At 42.1% G+C, this 21,422-nt stretch overlaps 2 protein-coding genes across 2 annotated transcripts; one reads left to right on the top strand and one right to left on the bottom strand.

Annotated features, from left to right (window-relative positions):
* Positions 1-592: 592 nt before the first annotated feature.
* LOC113122474 (hairy/enhancer-of-split related with YRPW motif protein 1-like) lies at positions 593-2,906 on the bottom strand. The gene is made up of 5 exons (XM_026293860.1): positions 2,509-2,906; positions 2,270-2,342; positions 2,089-2,172; positions 1,922-2,003; positions 593-1,795 (listed from the first exon to the last, which is right to left on the bottom strand). Exons 1-5 carry the CDS (start codon positions 2,691-2,693, stop codon positions 1,179-1,181), a joined length of 1,041 nt encoding a protein of 346 aa, XP_026149645.1. The 5' UTR covers positions 2,694-2,906; the 3' UTR covers positions 593-1,178.
* Positions 2,907-10,749: 7,843 nt separating this feature from the next.
* Positions 10,750-15,743, top strand: LOC113122742 (protein FAM8A1-like). Its single transcript, XM_026294275.1, is given in 6 exon segments — positions 10,750-10,765; positions 10,768-11,238; positions 12,733-12,853; positions 12,943-13,066; positions 13,168-13,307; positions 13,418-15,743. Coding segments are annotated over 6 exon segments (1,017 nt in total). The 3' UTR covers positions 13,563-15,743.
* Positions 15,744-21,422: the final 5,679 nt, after the last annotated feature.

Below are 21,422 nucleotides of genomic sequence, written 5' to 3'. Positions count from 1 at the left end.
CAAAATCAGAAGCTACCCCTCACAGAAGCCCAGGGTCATGCATGGATAGGTATAACAAAATCATTAAAACCTGTAAACATGTAAAAAAAAAAAAAAGTTTCACTAAGATTGACCAGACCAGAAAGCACAACTCAGAGTTGAGCAGTGATTTATTGGTTATCTGTTTATTGTTATTACTTTTTAACCGCTTTCCCCCAATGTTCCCATCCTGTTCACACTATTGTCTCCGTTTCAGACCAACCCAAACTAGTGAGGTCAGGCCAACATTGTAAAGGATTTCCTTTGGCTCTTAATGATTTCCTGGGTATTCATAAAGGCAACAATGCTCTCGGATTTGGCTGCTCACCTGCCACAGAGTAAAGGAATTGCCTTTCAGTCAGTAACCACAACCTTATTATCTTATGATTAACTTCTGCAGGATTGTAACAAAAATGCACCTGCAGGTTATATGTCATTTAGGATGTTAGGATCTTAATCATTTGGAGGCCAGTTACACTCCTTCTATGTAGGACTTAATGTAGAGCTATTATACATTATTTGAAAACAAAATACAGTAGAAAGTTAAAGAAGCAAATGCCACAGCAACAAATGATTTGATTTAAATCCACATTTAATCATTTTAAAGTCAATTTATTGGTACAAAAATATTACAAATAGGTACAAGGATGTAAGTTTCCAATTCTCAAGTAGTTAGTTTTCCAAGAATAGCACATATAACATATTGTATATGTGCATATTCATTTCCATGTAGTTCTGATACCACTAAAAAGAAATAAATCAAATTAGGTAACCCTACATCATATTAAATACAGATATCCATGTGCTTGACAAAGTTTCAGTGTCTGGTCTACAAACCATTGCCTCTTTGGGCTTTCAGTAAATCTGTTTCTTGCCCATATCATCATCACTCCCCTACCTGGAGACAGTTAGGTGTCCAGTTTGTTATCAGTTTCAACCAATAATAAAAAATATTTTGTGCCTTTATAAGAGTAATCATATACTGTGAGAAAATGACATTCTTTTGCAAAATTTCCCACTTTTTCTTTATACTTAAAATGAAATCAGTTTGCTTGTTCCTCTGTGCTATAATGCTATATAAACAGACTAGGCAGATTGTCCTGCCTAGTCTGTGGTGGTGGGCACAGCTCAGCTGTTGCCTTCAGTCCACTTGTTCAGATTCAGAAAGCCCCAATCTCCGTGCCCCAAGGCCTGTAAGGCTTTGACAGAGTGGAAGAGGGGCTCACAGCACTGAGGGCTGTTGGGGAGACAAGAGGGAAAGCACCGAAGGAGAGAGGGAAAGCTGAAAGTGAGGAGAGGGATGAGAGCAGTGGTGGTGAAAGCTTAGATGTTGGAACTGCCGCACTGAGGGGCAGCGAGCTGTTGGCAGGCACTCTGAGGGACTCTGCGAGGGGCATGGCACTGAGTCGGGATGGCCCAGATGCATCAGTAGAGGAGGAGGAGGAAGACGTAGATGAAGATGAAGGGGAGGAGGAGGAGGGAGGGCTGCTGTTGCTTCTGGATGCAGGTGTCCTGGCCTGTGGGCGTTGTAGCAGGAGCGGGTGGGGGAGATGGGCAGGGGCAGTCCCGTATGCAGATCCCCAGGCTAAGTGTTCCAGTCCAGTGTGCACCTCTCTCTGAGAGGCGTAGTTGCTGAGGTGGGACACCAAGCGTATCCGGAGGGGGTCTGTACTATCCCGACCCTCGATGATACTTAGGTAGCGAGCTGTCTCTGACAGGCACTCCCTAAATCCCAGGCTGCGGTAATCCTTCGCAAGAGTATGAGCCTCAAAATAACCTGTCAGGGAAGCAGAGCCAGGAAGTTAAAATATGATTCATAGCCTTTTTGTATATATAAAATAGAGGAACACAACATCAGTATATAATCTATTGATTATCTAAAGCCAACATAATTTTCAGTTACCTTTGCCACCAGAGGCATGAAGCATCTTCAGATGATCCACAGTCATTTGCAATATTTCTGCTTTTTCCAATTTAGCTGATCCCTGTAATAAAGAGAAAGGACAGAACTGTCACTTTTGATGGGCAAATGTGTCCCAACAAGGTAAGAACTGAAGTATAACAGTTTACCTGTTTCTCAAAGGCACTTGGCACCAATCTTCTCAGTTCTGACAAACTATTATTGATTCTGTCGCGCCTCCGTTTCTCAATAATCTGTTTTTAAAAAAACAAACAATGCAAGTTAGGTAGGTAAAAAATCAGTGGGGTCTATTCTAGTGTACAAGTTGACAGCAGGCAGAAATTTGCTTACCCCTCTGCGCCTTTTTCTGGCTTGAACTTGGGTGCTTGTGGTGGGTGACATGGAGCCATGAGAATCAAGCTGCCTGAAATTTACAACAGCAATAAATAAGTTTATACTGAAGCACAACACGGCGTTTAAAAGCAATGTCAAGGCAGAAAATAAAATATGCACTACGTTAAGTTAAATTGCTGCAGTCAGCACACACGTTTGATTATAAAAAGTTCAGTTAACAATAAAAGCGGACATACCCATTTTCGTCTCCACTGTCTTTCACCTCGACGCTGTCATCCAGGTCGCTGTCAGACGAACTGTAATTGTGGCTGCGCTTCATTTTGCTTCCAAGTGTGTTGTGGTCAAAAGGCTTCAAGGCTCCTTCCAGAGAAAGCTTCGGGGGCGTACTGACTGCACAGTGTGTGTGCCACACTTTAAACATCAGATCATCACTGTGATCATTTCACACCGCGGAGATGGGGGCGGGGTCTCCGGGTTGAGGTGGGCGGTGCTTAGCGAGGCCTGAGCCAGTTAAAATCGAGCTGGTATTTCAATGACATATGCTTTAATAAATTAACAGAGGTAGATCAAAGAGACAAGCTCTAAAGACTTTGTGTTGACACTGATGCTTCAAATTATTTTAATTAATCTAAAATACATATTTTTAAAATAATGTATTAAAAGGCTGGTTATATGGCCCGGTTCTTTTTCCTGTGTTATCCTTTCCTGGGTAGTAGACTCCTGGCCTCAGGTCCCCAGTTTTCCCTGCTGAGACCCCAGTTCTCAAGCAACAGGCTCCATTGTAGCAGAAGAGCCCTCTTCTTCTTCGGTGTTGTGGAGGACACACGGCCTATTAGCAGAGTGTGTTGTTCATTGTCTGCTGTCAGCTGTGTGGTTCAGCAACAGCACTGATCAGCCGTGAGGCCCAACATTAGTCAGTCACTGTTGCCAGACTCTCCTAGGAAACCTCTCCACTCCTCCCCTTTCCAGCTCCTCTACAATCACTGCAAACAGGTCAACTGCCTGGGACTCATTCATTCTCACTCCTTAGTCTTCTGCATAATGGGAAAGAGAAAAGTTATTAGAAGCTCAAGCTAAATGCAACCATAAATGGAAAGTTCCTTATCGGCTACATAAATAAAAAAGTTAGGATAATCTTGACCCCATACCACTAATATCCACAGATTAGAGCTGCTTTCTCTCTGACTCCAGTCCCCGAGGGCCATTACCCCGCTTCTTTTCCAACTATCCCTTTCAGCTTCTGATTGGCTGAACCCACCTGATCCAGGTGATCAGCAGTGGGTAGGAGAAGGACAGTTGGAAAACAAGCAGGACAGCGGCCCTTGAGTACTGGAGTGAGAGACCCCTGGGTTAGAGCTTTCAGTGTTTATATTTCACTGTGTAACTGATCCCTTTTGTTTGTATTTCTAGCATGTGTTAGGAAAAAAAGCACAAAATACAGAAATGTTTGCCTATATATGTGTATATATCTATATACAAGGCACAAAAGCTTTGTTTTTTGAATGTATTATGCTTTAATAAATTAAATTAGTTTTAAGTTGTTGTCATTTCAACAAAAAAATGCATATTCTAATGAAATCCTCATTCCTCAAGTACTAGAGTATAATTTTAAGTTGCATGCACCAGGCTACTTTATGGCACTAAGTTTATTATTTAGTAGACCTGTTTGTTTCTTTAATAATAATTTTGAATGCAAGATTTATACTTGTAACATTTCTTTCACCACTGTCATTATATAAGACATGAAAAGACAGTATCACTATCAATATAAACACTGTGGTCAGACAGATGTCTTTTCTCTTTATCAGGGGTGCAAGGCTCGAGAAACAACGGCAGTCGAGGCTGGGATAATTCCTGTGTTGAGTGTGTTGTCTGCTAGGGCCATCAGTGGGAGCGTGACCCCCCCTGGCGTCTTCCATTCCAATACCTTGTGGAGGAGCAGCTGTTTCTCTGCTCTGTCCATCAGGTCAGTTGTTAACTCAGTGCACTGGGAGCTAGACAAGTGCGGATGAGCACTTGATTCCAAAGAGCAACTGCAGGCCAACATGCTCTTTCCAGAATGTCAGAGGGGTTTTGGTGGTGACAGATACAATGTGCAAGCTTCAGTTATTCTGTTGATGCAGTGAGTGTGGATGAGCCACCATCCCTGACACACATGCACACACACATACAGGCCCCCAGCTCTTCTCGCTCCCCTTGTCAGAACACACTTTCACTAAAAACATGCCTATACCTCTACCCATTTCATGCATCTCTACAACCTAGTACCCCCACTCTGTTGATTTATGGACCTTAACATTTGCATAATCCAGTGCTGAAAACACCCAAGGCATGCATACTGCTTCTCTGGACAATGCCTTGATCTTAACTTGGCCTTTCACTGCTCAACTTGAGTATATTTGGAATCACTAGTATTGGTTATGAAACTATTATGGTACAAGACAGGTAGGTTCACGTTATCTCCATTATGCAGACACTCTCCTCACACTTGAGTGCCAAGGTCCTTCACATTAAAGTTGACATTCCAGTGGTCCATTAAACATAATTATGACTTTTCTTCCCCAAACCTTGACATTTCACCTGTGGCATCCCAAGACTTTTTCAGGCTCCATTCCAGCGAAATTTAGTAGCAAACTCTGCATAATGTCCTGTTCTATTTTGTTGTGTTTGGTTTGAGCTCATTTGTCTGTGATTGCCATGTTTCTCAATATTGTCTTTACACCTAATAACTTGAGCAGCACGCCAAACTGCTGTTGACCGTGGTCCTAATGTGGCACCTATATGAAGAAACTACTCTCCAACCAGTGCCAGTAAGCTAAGAGGTATAAGCAAGCATTTGTTTGAAACTGGCGTGTGCCCAGCTGCCTTCCTCAATCTTCTCTGAGGTTTCCCTTGGTGACTCTTTGTGTGCAAGAGTGCAGTCGGAGTATGTGTTGGTGTGTCTGTATGTGTTTATGTGTGTGATTGAGAGTGTGTTCAGAAGGTGCTGTTTCCCACAGCCCTGATCTAATTCCGTGGTAACTCAATCTCCGTGTGAGCGCTTCCCGGCGAGTGTTCTCCCACCCGTCGACAGTCTCTCTCTTGCTAGCTGGCTGAGTGGCTGAGTGTGTCTGACAGAGGCTGGCTCACTCCCATTGGAGCCCCCCTCCCCTCTCCTGACCCCTGCCTCCGTTCTACCCACCTTCCCATCAGGATTGATTTACTCTTTCAACCATTGGGACTGTCGGCAGCAGTGATGCTTGCAGCCGTGCCTGCATCCTGTGTGCACACCATTCTGACATTTTAGACCTGTCATTCAGCAACTGCTGAAGTTAAGTAGTAGTGTGTGTAGGGATGAAGAGTTGGGGGGAGGAAGGAGGGCTTTGTGAGTGGTTAGATCATGCCTTGTTCATGTTTTATTTAAGTAGAAATGCATGTAAAAATATGTTGCTGCACATGAGCTATATGTAAATTAGAGAAAATGCCACCCATGGTGGTTCCGCATAGCTTGTCTGACTGAGGGAAATGTCTCCCACTCAGCTTCCATATAACAATGTTATCCTATGGGCCACAGCTTCCTGTCTGTCCCCCCTGGTTCCAGGCAGCACCCAGGCGCTATATTGGGCAGGGACCAGACCAGACCTGAGACCCATTCCCACTGTTTGACCGTAACAATCCCGCCTTCTCATTCTTTACTTTCCTGCCTTTGTTGGCATCACTTCTCCATGTGCATTTTGGATAGGTAAAGCCAGGAGGATAAATTGACTTCCTCATTTCTTTGTTTAGTAGGAACACTTTCATTATTTTATTTCTGATGACAAGTAATCAAATTATAATATTGACACTTGGATCTCAGCACTCGGTGCCACTGCATGGCTTAGTATCAATTATAGGGCATTTACAGTGCTTGGAAAACATTCAAACCATACTTTCAAACTCCAGCATGGAAAACTCTGGCCTAGATTTGAAAAAAAGATGTAAATACCCTGAGTTATTCCTGAATAAATAATTTTCATCCTTTTTTTTTTACAATGGGGCACACTCCTGCACAATGGCCTGTAACAATTATATTGTCCAAAAGGTTTACCATTGCGCTACACATTACCAGATAACTTCGGCAAGTCCACAATAGAGGGAAGACAGATCACAAGAGTGGTTCCAAATTAAGCACAACAGGAGACAGCATGCGATGTCAACAGAGAAAGGAAGACCACGGCGCAAGCTACTTTTAAGGCCACACATTGTGTTGCCACAGGAAAAACATTGTTTGCATATCAATGGGTTGTGTTTTTGTGTGTATGAGGTAAGGTGGAGAGGTTTTGGGGGTCTAAATGAAATGTATCTCTGTTTACATCATGCATCAGAAACCTCACAGGTGCTGGTTGTATGAACAACAATTAGCCAAGTCAAAGTGTAGACTTTCTGCAGTATGGGTGTCTATCTGCACTGCTGTACAAGACATGACAGGTCACTGCCAGGAGAAATATCATGAACAGATATGTCCTTGAAGGTTTCTAACTTAACACCTAAGCTTGCATTTGTGTGTTTTTTTTTATCTGCCTTGGGCAAATTGAAGTAAAACATGATTAGTGATTATATATCAAATAATATTTTTGAAAGAACAGAGAAACAAAAAAAGAATAAAGTTATGGTGTGTCACAAGTTTGTCTTTTTGTGAGCCAGCGCCTTTCCCAGTGGATCTACTGTGCCAGCTGTCTGCGCGGCAGTAAAGTACTCCTTTCCCAAGCTCCAACCTGTGGGAAAATCTGTTGTGGCCAGTAATTGATTCCGCCCTGCCAGCCCCATTACTCTCCACTGCAAACAAACTGCCAGTGATCTGCAGAAAGCCTGTTAGCATAGCCCCCTTTACTTGTTCTCTCTCAGTCCTCCCAGTCATAGAAACATGCATTAGAATGCAAGTGAATCCTCATCTTAGTTCCATCTTTATTTTTAAATTTATTTTTTGCCAATAACCAATTACTAATATTTCACATGCTTCAATTTGTCAAATGTTTACATCAGGATATCATGTCAAGATAATTTCATGAAATGTTTTCAACATTGAAACAGTAAAAGTATGTTCTCTGATTATTTCCTTGCTAACATATGTTAAATTCAAGCAACAGGTTGGTTATTTGGCTCCAGAGCTGCATGTCAGAACTCCCTGGATTTGTCATGATATATTAAGAGTGGTCATCTGCCAGGGGTAAATTGCTTCTCATAGCCTAAGACTTACCACATGGCTAAATAAACATAAGTGCTCCCCACCTCCTTCCGATTAATCTTCAATTAGGGGTTGTGCTCTGTGCCATTGCATCTGTGTTTCCCAGTCTTGCCTCAGCAATTGGGATTGATGTGTGTGTGTGTGTCATAGGAATATGACTATGGAAGGACACAGGACAGGGATAAAAGGGTGTTTTGTGACACATTCACACGATGACTGTCATGCTGTTCTGCAACTATCACTACATGTCACATTGATTACATGGCAACAGTCTGAATACAGTCCATATAAAGCTCTAGCGGAAAGTGAATCATTAAGGAACCCACACAAAATAATTGCTCCATGAGAGACACAAACTGACTAATTATCTGGGATTCTCATGCCGCTTGAAGGCTTTATATACCTACCAGCTGAGGACTGCACTTTCTCATGCTGTAAGAGGTCAGGAGGTCATTCTCTAAGGATTGTGGCAGTTGTTTTTCACGCAAGAATTCCAGCCCACTGTTAGGGGATCTAAGAGTGCATATAACAAGGTCATACAATTGTACAGTATCTACCACTTTAGCTCCTGATGAACCCTTTGCCCTCCACCCACTGCACCCGGTGGCTGTGCCCATTGGCTTTTCTCCCTGCATCTCTCCCTGTATTGACTGAACAAGCAGTGTCTCTGTGAGAGGCAGTCCCCCCCTCCTTCCCCTCATTGCACTCCAGCCCACTGTTAGTGTGCTGCAAACCAGAAGCCTCTAGGCGCAGGGAGCGTGTGGGTTGAAGAGATGAGAAAGAAGATCAAAGCAGGAAGCATGAAAAAGCTCAAAGCACACAAGCAAGAGGCACCTCTCTGACCTCTGCCACACACATACACACACTCTTCATTCTGGCTATGCAAAACAGTCAGCACTCACCCTGGCTTCTGATTCCCCGTCATGCAAAAGCTGTGTAAAAAGGCAAATAGAACAAGGCCTATCTTTTAGGTCACATAAGCCTCTCAGCATATGGCTGGGACCTGCTGGGAACCAGATCTGAAGTGATATCTTTATGTTTTTTAAGAACTGCAACAAGCTTTTAAAATAAATTTCTTCATTTTAGGATTTGTATTTATGTTATGGAATTCATGACATAAAAAACATTTCAAATGACAAATGTTACAAATTTTAGCCGCACCAGTTTAAACAGACAAACCATGTGATTTTCGGAAAACGATTAACTCATTCTTAGGGTTTATTTAAAAAAATACACCCTTTATTAGGTCGCTGCATAGAGAAAACAGATCCCATACCTCAGGCAAAAGCTTATCCAGAAAAAAATACAGTTTCAATTTAGAGGAAGGATACGCAATTAAATGAACTACAGGTACAGAAAAAGACCTGATAACAGGTGTGTTTTATGCCCTTTTTATATGTTGTTTTTGGTGAAGCACCACCCTGGCTGATTTAAATTGCCAGATGATTGGTTGCAAGAGGATTGCTGCACCATCAATGTGATCAGCTGTAACCCCGGTTTTACATGCTGACATATAAAGCTGAAGTTCAGGTTTATAACAAGCCCAATCAGATTTGTGAGCTCCCCTTTGGCCCTAAGGCTCCTCTCTCCATTATTCATGAGTCCTCAGGTTGGACCCTGGGAACAAGCTGAGTGAGGCCCTGTGTCAACACAAAACACTGGCTGCCACAATGGGCTCTGCCTCCAACTACACTGTTGACAGACACCAACACAAAGGACCTGAAAGGGGTCCCCCTCTGTTCTCACACGCACTGAAGAATGAGTCAGTGTGCTGCCGCTCAGAGCTGTGTTTGTACAGTATATACAGCTTTTGTCTATGGCCACGGTTATCCCATCAATGGAGGCTGAAGTGTTGATGAAAACCGGGAGGAAAGGACTTCTCTACGACTGCCAGTGAGAGTTCATGTTCATCAGATGAGCTCTGAGCCTGCTGGACAACAAGTAATCGGCTTATCTTGGATTGGGGAAAATCATTCTATGTAACACAGCCCTGCCTCATTACTGTCTGTCAGTGAATATCATGAATAATTAATGCATTTGGACCACAAGGTTAAATATTGTAGCCATTACAGTGTCATTAAAGTCTTTCCAGCCAGCATACATTGATTTCAGTTTCTCCAGTTTCATACTGACATTTCTTTTTGCAAGTACGGATTTGCTGCAATAAACCCCTCTTCCAAAGGGTCATCCTGTATGTTATACCTATGTTCTTAGGCAGTTTACTTAAAAATGGGTATATTTCTTTAACAACTGTAAACATTCAGGCTAAATTGTGATTACTCAGAAAAACTTGTTCTTGATTTCCTTCACATACAAAATGTGTGATTTCATTGTGGAGCAAACAGGATAGAATTGTACCCATATTTCTTGACAACAGCTCTATAAATTGCTTACTTATAGAGCAGAAAGGGTTTTGCTACTTCTTCTTAAACTATTTTTGGCTCCTTACAATGTGACAAATGTCATCATCTCAAACCCAAATGACTTTTTATTCCTGGTGTCAATAACAAAACAGAATTTCATAATTGAGTTTCTTTATACAGACCTACATTATCTGCTGCACTAAGGCACAGAATGTAGATTAAAAGCAGTAACAACCTAATTCATCATTTGAAATATGTTTCTTGTTGCAGATATTTACATCATTTGACCATCAAGCCTAATTACTTACTTTAATTTGAATACTTTAGTAATTAAAAAAAATACAAACAAAGCACAACTTTGCAGTCAAATAATGTTTGAAAGACTTGGTCAAATGTGTAAAACTGCATGGTGGGAGGCATTTGGGGGGTTGATTTAAGAACTCAATCCATTTTAATCTACTAAGGAGGCATTGCACAGGTACAGATCTGATATGAATCTGATTTGCTCTGAGGATCTTCAGTCATTTCTGTCTACATTTTTCCACTTTGAGACAATCATCACCACTCATGAGCCCTTACAGCTACTTTGGAGAAAGTCTTTTCATTTAAATATATTAAAATATATAAAGGTACTATGAGTTTATCAGTTATGAATTATTTTTTATTCGTACATAAATAAGCTTACTGCGGTTTCTATATCGCAGAAACCACACCACCTCGTGGCTGATTTTTGTAATGGCAACAATTGGGCAGTGCCACTGTGTCTGGGGGAAAAGTCATTTTCTCGTTAAATTAAGTTGCTTTTGGAGACAAACCATTTATTTAATCAATATTCTCAATAATGCGTTTTAGATCAGAATGTTTTTTACATTTGGAGTTTCCTTGTTTTCGTCGACATGAAACGATACGGAATGACGTTGTACGTGACGCTACGCCATCATCAAATATGGCTGACGAAGGAAACGCAAACATGGAAGGCGATAAGGAAAATAAACCATTTGCTAGAAAAGTTAAGTCACTAGTTGATGAGGTTGCCCAACGAATCGGCAATCACAACAGTGTCGAAGACGAGAAAGACGTCGGTGACAGTCGAGCCACTACGGAGTACTGCGAGGAGCTTAAGGCTTGGATATGGCAGTACTACTCTGGGTATGTGAGCTGGCAGAGCTGGCTGACAGCGTCAGCCATGTCCTACCCTTATTTACAGTCAGCCGGTGGTGCATCGACGACGTTTCCTGATTTCACCTCACCGAACTTGTATAACAGTCCGTTTAGTGTTCCGTTGTCGCCTTATTCACCTTCCGTAACCTCCGCCAGCAGCCGGGCAGGTGAAGCCGCTGGGGGGGCTGCAGTGCCCACCCAGGCGCAGCAGCAGGAGAATGGGAATGCACAGAGAGCAGGTAAAACGTGAACCCGTCACATCCACCACGTATTCATGTACAGTGCTACAATAGAAAAACCTAGTCCACGTACGATGGTGTACCGTTGGGCTGACTGGTCATACTTTGTGCCATTAGACCGCTTTGCACAACTAAGGGAGGTGTCATCGCTACAGTAAAAATTATATTCTGCATAATTGTGCGCTTTCAGCTTTGTGGCACCTGTTTGAGAAAACCCTTTAATGTTTCACCATGACAATTCTCCCATGCATGAAGAGAGTCTTAGGGACAAGATTTTTCCCTCTTTGCTGTGCAGCAACTAGACACAGATTCCACTGCAGGATTATAAATAATGCAACTAACCAGGTCCCCTTTCTGTATGTTTTATTTTCCAACATTGAGGTATGTATCAAAGCCTTTAGCACATTGATAGGAATGGTGTTCTGGTGGGGAATTTGTTTGTTGCCTATCAAGTATTCAAAAGTAAACATTTGATTGTTTTAAACATTACTAATACTGCTTTACTACTTACAAATCAAACATAATCAAACAATATCCACCGTTGTACAGTGCCTAAGTAAAGTATTCCGAACCCCTTCACGTTTTCAGCTATGTTGCAGCTTGATACTATAATTTTTTCTCAATCTAGACTCATAACGACAAAGTGAAAGAAGAATTTTAGGAATGTTGTAAATCCATTGAAAAGGAAAAAAATGAAACATCACATTTACATTAACATTCCAGACCCTTTACAACAACATGTAGAAATTGGCTGAGGTGTCTCCCATTTCTCTTGATCATTGCTGAGATGTTTCTGCACCTTGATTGGAGTCCACTTGTAGTAAATTAAATTGATTGGACATGATTTGGAAAGACACACACCTCTCTATGGAAGGCCTCACAGCTGGCAGTGCCTATCAGAGCATAGATCAAACCATGAGATCAAAGGAAAGGAACTGCCTGCAGAGCTCAGAGACAGGATTGTTGAGAGCTGAAGAAGGCTACAAAATATGTCTGCTGCACTGAAGGTTCCCAGGAGCACAGTGGCCTCCATAAGACTCAAATGGAAGAAGTTTGGGACAACCAGGACTATTCCAAGAGCTGATCGCCCAGCCAAACTGAGCAATCGTGGGAGAAGGGCCTTAGTAAGAGAGGTGACCAAGAACCTGATGGTGACTCTGACTGAGCCAGAGATAAGAATGGCAGAAAATCTCCAAGTCCAGGTGTGTATGTTGTATCATACCCCAAAAGACTTGAGGCTGTAATTACTGCCAAAGGTGCTTCAACTAAGTACTGAGTAAAGGGTCTGAATACTGTAAATGTGATATTTCAGTTTTTTATTTTTAATGAATTAAGACATTTTCTAAATTTCAATTTGTCATTATATGGTCCTGGGTGTGTTCAAATTAATTGTATCAGGCTGCAACATAACAAAACTGAATTAAAAGAGAAGGGTTTCTGAATACTTTCTTAACACTCACCAGGTCCCTAAACCTCTACTTTACTTTTAATCAGGTCGAGAGTTCAGCATTCCTTCACCTCTTCAGAGATTACTGGCTGAGATGGTGGATTTCTTCATATTGTTTTTCATCAAAGCAACTATAATCATCAGTGTTATGCACCTCAGTGGAATTAAGTGAGTTTGTTGAATTTATGTTAGTGGTGGTAAAATGAAAAAAAAAAACACAGTTTAAGTTAGAAAAATATTTTTCCACTTCTTTTTAGGGATGTTTCAAAGTTTGCCATGCATTTCATTGTTGAAGAAATAGATGAGGACACGTCGATGGAGGAGCTTCAGAAAATGATGCTTGTTGCACTTGTGTACCGCATATTAGTGTGTTTTTATGAGGTAAGCACTTTGGTAAGATGAACCTATGGGTTCAACCCTGTCAGCTGTAAATTGTTGATAAGCAGGCAAGTAGTTAAGCTTCTGTGCTTTACTCTCTTCAGATCGTGTGCATCTGGGGAGCAGGAGGAGCCACACCTGGGAAGTTTCTTATTGGACTCAGAGTTGTAACATGTGACTCATCAGTTCTGGTTCAGCCCAATAGAGTCCTTGTTGTGCCAGCAACAAACGTCTCTCTGTCTGCGTAAGTCGATTGTTTTAAAGGTTGTTCTTCTGCCTTTAGCAGTTTCATAAGTGCAACTAATCACCCTTTACATATTGTGTTGTAACCACTGTCTCTGTTTAACTATGCAGATCAACTGTCCGAGCCTTGAACAAGAACTTTTCAATTGCCTTCTTTTTCCCGGCTTTCATCACACTTCTGTTCTTCCAGCATAATAGGACTGTTTATGATATGGTAGCTGGGACAATTGTTGTCAAGCGCTCCAGGGCTAGATGATGCTGAAGAGCTCCTACAATAATAATAAGCAGACACTGTGTGGGCTTTTTTTTTTTTAAAGCCTACAGAATTCAGACACCACCCCACTTTTAACCTTTCATCTGAACACACAGGAGCATCAAGATGTTTGATACGAATCTTTATCAGTGAGCTCTTTATGTTGGGTTTGTCTCTGGTGCATATTGTGTTTTTGCATGTACATTACCAGTCTAAAGTTTGGACACACTTTACCATTGAATAAGAAAGTGTCCAAACTTATGACTGGTAGTGTATGTCTACATACTGCTTTCAGAATCTGTTCCTGTGTAGAAAATTTAAGACAGGAAAAATGATGGTTTCATTAACACAGTTGGCTCTTTTTAAATACTCTTCCACTCTAAGTTGAATGTTTCGTATCACTATGTATTTACATTGCTATTCATGCATACATGAGATTATACCTTCAGTATCACTTAGTATTATAACATTGTCCTAAGAGTTGTATATTGCTGCTGAAACATTGTGGCTCTATCTCGTGTATATTGCTTGGTCATGAGGAGATTATGGTGGCATATTATAATTCTAATCAGTAGAACATTTTGGTTCAGGGCCACTTTAAATGTATTTGAAGGAAAATGTAAAACTGAACAAAGCTGTTTTTTCTTTACTGTTTTTGAACCAGTGTTCTAATAGAATCCATGCAAATGTGCATTGAGGCTCTTCTTCTGGTAGCTCCAAGCAGTAAAGAAACTATGGTGGATTTTCTTTTACATTGCCACTCATTTCTATATTTTCTTCTAAGCGTGGCCCATTAACACGCGCCTTGTGGTCACATATAACGATAGTTTTAGGACTGTCCAAATCACGTTACTAATTTGTTATATTTTATTATACCATGAATAATTATTGATGTAGAATATCCACAGTTTTATGGTCTCAAATATTTACTGTTCCAAATAGGATGATTTTTTTAAGATACAGCATTTTTGCAGGGAATTTAGCTTGTTTCAGCTACAGTATTCCTATGCTTAGATTTCATTTTAAATGCATGAAGTTGCATTATTTCATTAATCATTCTCCACTCTTTAACCCATACTTGCAAATGGAAAACATGATTTTATCAAAAACCCAAATTTCTTAATTTCAGAAGTATTCAGACCCTTCATCCTGATGTCTTGCACATTATTTGACATAAAAAGGGAACTGATTGGACATATTTAGTTCAGACCTGGTCCAAATTGCATATGAAGTGACACTGGAGCAGTGGTTCACCTTTCAGCACAATAAATACCTGAATTATACAAACATGACAATGCTGCAGTGGCTTCAGTGTCCCATCCAGAGCCTAGGCTTACACCCCAGAGAACATCTGTGAGAGATGCTTCCTATTCAAACTGAAGATCTGCTAGAAAGTACTGTATAAACTGCCTAAATTCAGGTGTGCAAAGCTTATATAGATGAACAAGACACAAAGCTGTTCTTGCTGACAAAGGGAACTCAATGTAGTTCTGACCTAAAAGTATGGATACTTTTGTAAAGAAGAGATTTTAGTTTTTATTAACCTCATGTTTCACTTTGTGTTTGTAGTATTAATAAATTGGTATCTTAAATGAACAGTACAACACAAAGGGTGCCAAAAGAGAAGTGGCTGGAAAACTGTGAACCTACTGAAAATTATTTATAACGTGAATATTAAAATTATTTGAGAAAGTGTGTTTTTGTAAATTACCTTTGTAACTGAGCATTGTAACAATGCTCAGATGTCATTATTTGCTCTGATGTGAGAATCTAAAAAGCAAAAATGGTAGATTACAAGACAGTAGCTTGGCTCCATCTTGTCTATACTGGGTGGTCATGAGATTTTTGTGGCATGTCATGTTAATGCAGTGAGTAGAATAAGCCCAATGTATTATTTACATGCTGTATTTTAAACTAAACTCTGCCTCTGTGTGTGAGATCATCACAAACTCAATCACTTCATCTGTTACATGTGAATTTTTACAAAATTTAAGAGCAACTCAAATCAGCTTACTTTCAAGAACATTCTCCTGTTCATGGAGTTTTCCAGCATGTCACATACTTGCACGGAACTAAATGCTCCACGTTTTGTCAAGTGTCATGTTTCAGCCACAGTGATACTTCTCCCTGATTGATAAATTTTATTTCAATGTAATATCAAACTAAAATTAAATATTAATTTTGTATTGTGCCGGCATTAATATTATATAAGTGCTGTTTGAGACGAGTGTGAATTGTGTGTTTTGTTTGCCCCACATAGTGCTTCTTACAAAGTGTGCATGTAATAATATATATGATATTTTGGCTCTGAAGTGTAAATGATCCCAGGACTGGAAATGTTGTATTGTTGTAGGTGTTGTGAATGATTTTCCAGTTAGTATAATGGTGTTGAAATGGGTTCTGTACTGGATGTTTGTGGCTGGTATATTTTGAACGGACCAGTAGGAATGGTAAATTGGGATTTTTTTCTGTAGACGGATTACCTTGTGATTCTGTATGGCAGGATGGTGGATCTATATGCGTGTAAAGTTATGTTTAATGTGGCCATGTAGTTTCGTGATGGTGTGAGAAAAAGTGGATATAAAAGGTAGTATTTGGTCTATGGATGTATGTGTTGGATAAGTGGGATCTGGTGGAGTAGCTGCTTTCTGTTGTGAAGATGGTGGAACAAGTGAGCGAGTGGGAGCGAGGGAGGCCAAGGTGGTATTTTTGACGTAACGGAGAAAACGTTTGGAAGAATGTCTCTTCCTGAGACGGTGGAAGAGGATTTGTGTTGCCTGATGAAAATCTGATTTTATGGATGAGATGCGATGAAATTGGATGTTTGATGGTACCTTTGAAAGTATGCTTGGGATGGTAACTATGCTTGTGTAATAATGCGTGTGTATCTGTCTCTTTAAAAAAAACAAAAACTTTGGTCTGCATTTTTTTTAAGAGTACAGTCTATGGGTGCAAAGAATACTGTAGTGTCTAAAAAGTTAACTTGGTGTGGATGTAGGGTGTATTTAACTTTAATTTCCGGATGATGATTATTCAAAGTGTTTATAAATTCTGGAAAGAGGTCAATGTTGTGAGTCCAGGCACCAAAAATATTATCTAAAAAATGAAGAAAGAATAGTGGCTTGTATCTACACTTAGCCAGTGCTTCTCGCTCCCACTCATTCATATAAATGTTAGCATAGGAGGGTGCGTATCTCTGGCCCATGGCTGTTCCATGAATCTGGAGATAATATTTATCATTAAAACAAAAATCAATGTTTTTTAGGCATATAGACAGGAGTTGAATGACCATTTGGTCTGATCTGTTGGGGTCTGGATATTTCTGGAAAATAGATTGGACTGCTTGAATACCAAGTTCTGTGTTTATATTTGTGTATAAACTGTCAATGTCAATTGTGAACAGATAGGCTTGATTAGGAACAGCCATGGGCCTGATGATATCCAGAAAGTGGTAAGTGTCCTTTATGTAGCTGGGGTGTTTTGTGGAAAGTGGGTTCAAATAATGATCTATATATTGTGAGATATTATATGATGTGCTACTGCAGTCTGAGACAATGGGTTTGCCAGGAGGAACCTCAGAGGGAAGAGTCCAGGTAAGTGGATCTTTATGAATTTTTGGTAAGAGATAGAACTGTCTAGGGCGTGGGTCATTTGGTCCATATAAAAAGTCTCTTTGTTTTGCTGTGATGGATTTTTGTTTATAAATTGTATCTAGCTCATCTGTGTCATCTAACCTTCGGCCGTATGTCTTGGACACTCAGGTGAAGAGAGGGGTAGAGCTGTCAACTGATCACCACCTTTTGGTGAGTTGGATCCGCTGGCGGAGGAGGAAGCGGGACAGACTTGGCAGGCCCAAACGTACTGTGAGGGTCTGTTGGGAATGTTTGGCCGAGCCCACTGTCAGAGAGGTCTTTAACTCACACCTCTGAGAGAGCTTCTACCAGATCCTGGGGGAGGCTGGGGACATTGAGTCCGAATGGACCATGTTTTCCACCTCCATTGTCGACGCGGCGGCTACGAGCTGTTGCCGTAAGGTTTCGGGTGCCTGTCTTGGCGGCAATCCCTGAACCCGGTGGTGGACACCGGAGGTAAGGGATGCCGTCAAGCTGAATAAGGAGTCCTACCGAGCTTGGTTGGCTTGTGGGACTCCCAAAGCATCTGACAGGTACCGCAGGGCCAAGCGTGCTGCAGCCCAGGCGGTGACGGTGGCAAAAACTCGGGTATTGGGGGAGTTCGGTGAGGCCATGGAGAAGGACTATCTGTCGGCCCCGAAGAAATTCTGGCAAACCGTCCGGCGCCTCAAGAGGGGGAAGCAGTGCTCTACCAACACTGTTTACAGTGGAAGTGGGGAGCTGCTGACCTCGACTGGGGATATTGTTGGACGGTGGAAGGAATACTTTGAGGATCTCCTCAGTCCCGTCAACACGTCTTCCATAAGGGAAGCAGGGGCCAGGGATTCGGAGGCTGATCCATCCGTCACCCAAGCCGAAGTCACTGAGGTAGTTCGGCAGCTCCTCAGTGGCAAAGCACCGGGGGTGGATGAGATCCGCCCCGAGTACCTTAAGTGTCTGGATGTTGTTGGGCTGTCATGGCTGACACGCCTGTGCAACATCGCGTGGCGTTCGGGGACAGTACCCCTGGATTGGCAAACCGGGGTGGTGGTTCCTCTTTTAAAGAAGGGGGACCGGAGGGTGTGTTCCAACTACAGAGGGATCACACTCCTCAGCCTCCCTGGGAAGGTCTATGCCAGGGTGCTGGAGAGGAGGATCCGGCCGGTGGTCGAACCTCGGATCCAGGAGGAACAATGCGGTTTCCGTCCTGGGTGTGGAACACTGGACCAGCTCTACACACTCTCAAGGGTGCTCGAGGGTTCATGGGAGTTTGCTCAACCAGTCCACATGTGTTTTGTGGACTTGGAGAAGGCATTTGACCGTGTCCCTCGTGACATCCTGTGGGAGGTGCTCCAGGAGTATGGGGTCCGGGGCCCTTTGCTGAGGGCTATCCGGTCTCTGTACAAACGGAGCAGGAGCTTGGTTTGCATTGCCGGTAGTAAGTCAGACCTGTTCCCAGTGCACGTTGGACTCCAGCAGGGCTGCCCTTTGTCACCGGTTCTGTTCATTACTTTTATGGACAGAATTTCTAGGCGCAGCCAGGGGCCGGAGGGAGTCCAGTTCGGGGACCACAGGATTTCATCTCTGCTTTTTGCAGATGATGTTGTCCTGTTGGCTCCATCGAGCCAGGATCTCCAGCGTGCGCTGGGGCGGTTTGCAACCGAGTGTGAAGCGGCTGGGATGAGAATCAGCACCTCCAAGTCCGAGGCCATGGTACTCAACCGGAAAAAGGTGGCTTGCCATCTCCAGGCCAGGGGAGAGATCCTGCCTCAAGTGGAGGACTTTAAGTATCTTGGGGTCTTGTTCACGAGTGAGGGAAGGACAGAACGCGAGATTGACAGACGGATCGGGGCATCGGCAGCAGTAATGTGGTGTCCATAATGTGGTGTCCGCCTCGGTGTCCCTCCAGAAGAGCTGGAGGAAGTGATCTGCCTTAACTGGATTTGAGTGTTGGGTTGAATAGTGGCCAGGATGGGTTTGTAATGCTTCGTATTGGTCAGTTGTTTATTTGCCTCTAGTAAGTACTTTATACATTATCACTATCGTTGAGCCTTTATCCACTGGTTTTATTATAATGTTCAGATTATGAGTAAATTGATAAAGGGCCCTGCGCTCGGCCCTCTGTAAATTATCCGGGATGTCAGCTGGGGGGCGGAACCTACGTAGAACCTGTTCAATTCAATTCAATTCAGTTTTATTTGTATAGCGCCAAATCACAATACAAATCATCTCAAGGCACTTTACAAAAACTAAAACTAAAAACCCAACAATTCCCTTATGAGCAAGCACTTGGCGACAGTGGAGAGGAAAAACTCCCTTTAACGGAAGAAAAAACCTCCAGCAGAACCGGGCTCAGTTTGGGCGGCCATCTGCCTCGACCGGTTGGGGTGAGTGGATAGAGCAGAGAGAAAAGAACAGCAACAATAAACAACAAATAGACACTGCAGGTTGGTGGGACCAGTAACCGCACATCAGCGATATACAGCTCCAGGACCAGGGACACCTGCAGAAGGTACAGAGAGAACAGAGAGAGAGGGAGAGAGCACAAGGTTAGTAACATTCAATGGTGAAATATACATGAGGTGGGAGGAGAGAAGAGAGGGGAGGGGAAGGGAAAGGGGGGGGGGGGGGGGGGTTAGGGTAGGGGAGCTCAGTGCATCGATGGTCCTCGGGCAGTCTAGGCCTATAGCAGCATAACTAAGGGATGGTTCAGGGTTGCCTGAAGCCAACCCTAACTATATGCTTTGTCAAAGAGGAAGGTTTTAAGTCTAGCCTTAAAAGTATAGAGAGTGTCTGCCTCCTGAACCCAGGCTGGGAGCTGGTTCCATAGGAGAGGAGCTTGATAACTAAAGGCTCTGCCTCCCATTCTGCTTTTGGAAACTCTGGGAACCACAAGTAGACCTGCACTCTGAGAGCGAAGTGGTCTATTGGGATAATATGGTACTATGAGGTCTTTAAGGTATGAAGGAGCTTGATTATGAATGGATTTGTATGTGAGAAGAAGATTTTAAATTCTATTCTATATTTTACAGGGAGCCAATGAAGAGAAACCAATATAGGAGAAATATGATCTCTCTTGCTAGTTCCTGTCAGGACTCTGGCTGTGGCATTCTGGATTAATTGGAGGCTTTTTATGGAGATATTGGGACATCCAGATAGTAATGAGTTACAGTAATCTAGCCTTGAGGTAACAAACGCATGGACTAGTTTTTCTGCATCATTTTGAGACAGGATGTTCCTAATTTTGGAAATGTTGCGCAGGTGAAAGAATACAGTTCTAGAGATTTGTTTTATGTGTGAGTTAAAGGACATGTCCTGGTCAAAAATAACTCCAAGGTTTTTTACAGTAGTGCTAGAGTGCTAGAGGCCAGGGTTATGCCATCTAGAGTAGCTATAATTTGAGAAAAGTTATTTCTGAGATTTTTTATGTCAGTTAGACAGGCTTGAAGTCTGGTTAACTGGTTTGTATTAACAGGTTTAATAGATAGATATAACTGAGTGTCATCTGCATAGCAGTGGTAATTAATAGAGTGCTTCCTAATGACATATCCTAAAGGAAGCATGTACAGGGTGAACAGAATCGGTCCTAGCACGGAGCCTTGTGGAACTCCATAACTAACTTTTGTTCGTGTGGAAGAGTCATCATGGACATGAACAAACTGGAATCTGTCCGATAAATAGGATTGGAACCACTTTAATGCTGTTCCTCTGATACCAATCACATGCTCCAGTCTCTGTAATAAGATGTTGTGGTCAATGGTGTCGAATGCTGCGCTAAGATCTAGGAGGACAAGTATTGAAACAAGTCCATTATCTGAGGCTAAGAAAAGATCGTTGGTAACTTTCAACAGTGCTGTTTCTGTACTATGATGTGCTCTAAATCCTGATTGAAAATCTTCAAATAGTTCATTCCTGTGTAAGTGGTCTGATAGCTGCTTAGCAACAGCTTTTTCTAGGATTTTAGAAATAAATGGCAGGTTGGATATTGGTCTATAATTAGCCAAGACTCCTGGATCAAGACTAGGCTTTTTGAGTAAAGGTTTGATTACTGCAGTCTTAAAGGCCTGTGGTACGTAGCCTGATACTAGAGATAAATTTACCAAGTCCAATAAAGATTTCATTCATTAATGGCAGGGTGCCTTTAAGCAGTCTAGTCGGGATGGGGTCTAAGAGACACGTTGATGATTTCGATGAAGCAACTACTGATGTAAATTCAGAGAGATCTATGGGAGAGAAGCAGTCTAAACATAAC

The sequence above is a fragment of the Mastacembelus armatus genome, chromosome 16 (genome assembly GCF_900324485.2).
Source record: "Mastacembelus armatus chromosome 16, fMasArm1.2, whole genome shotgun sequence".
NCBI lineage: Eukaryota > Metazoa > Chordata > Actinopteri > Synbranchiformes > Mastacembelidae > Mastacembelus > Mastacembelus armatus.
Note: the sequence above shows the minus strand (reverse complement) of the source record. Positions and strands in the feature narration are given on the sequence as shown.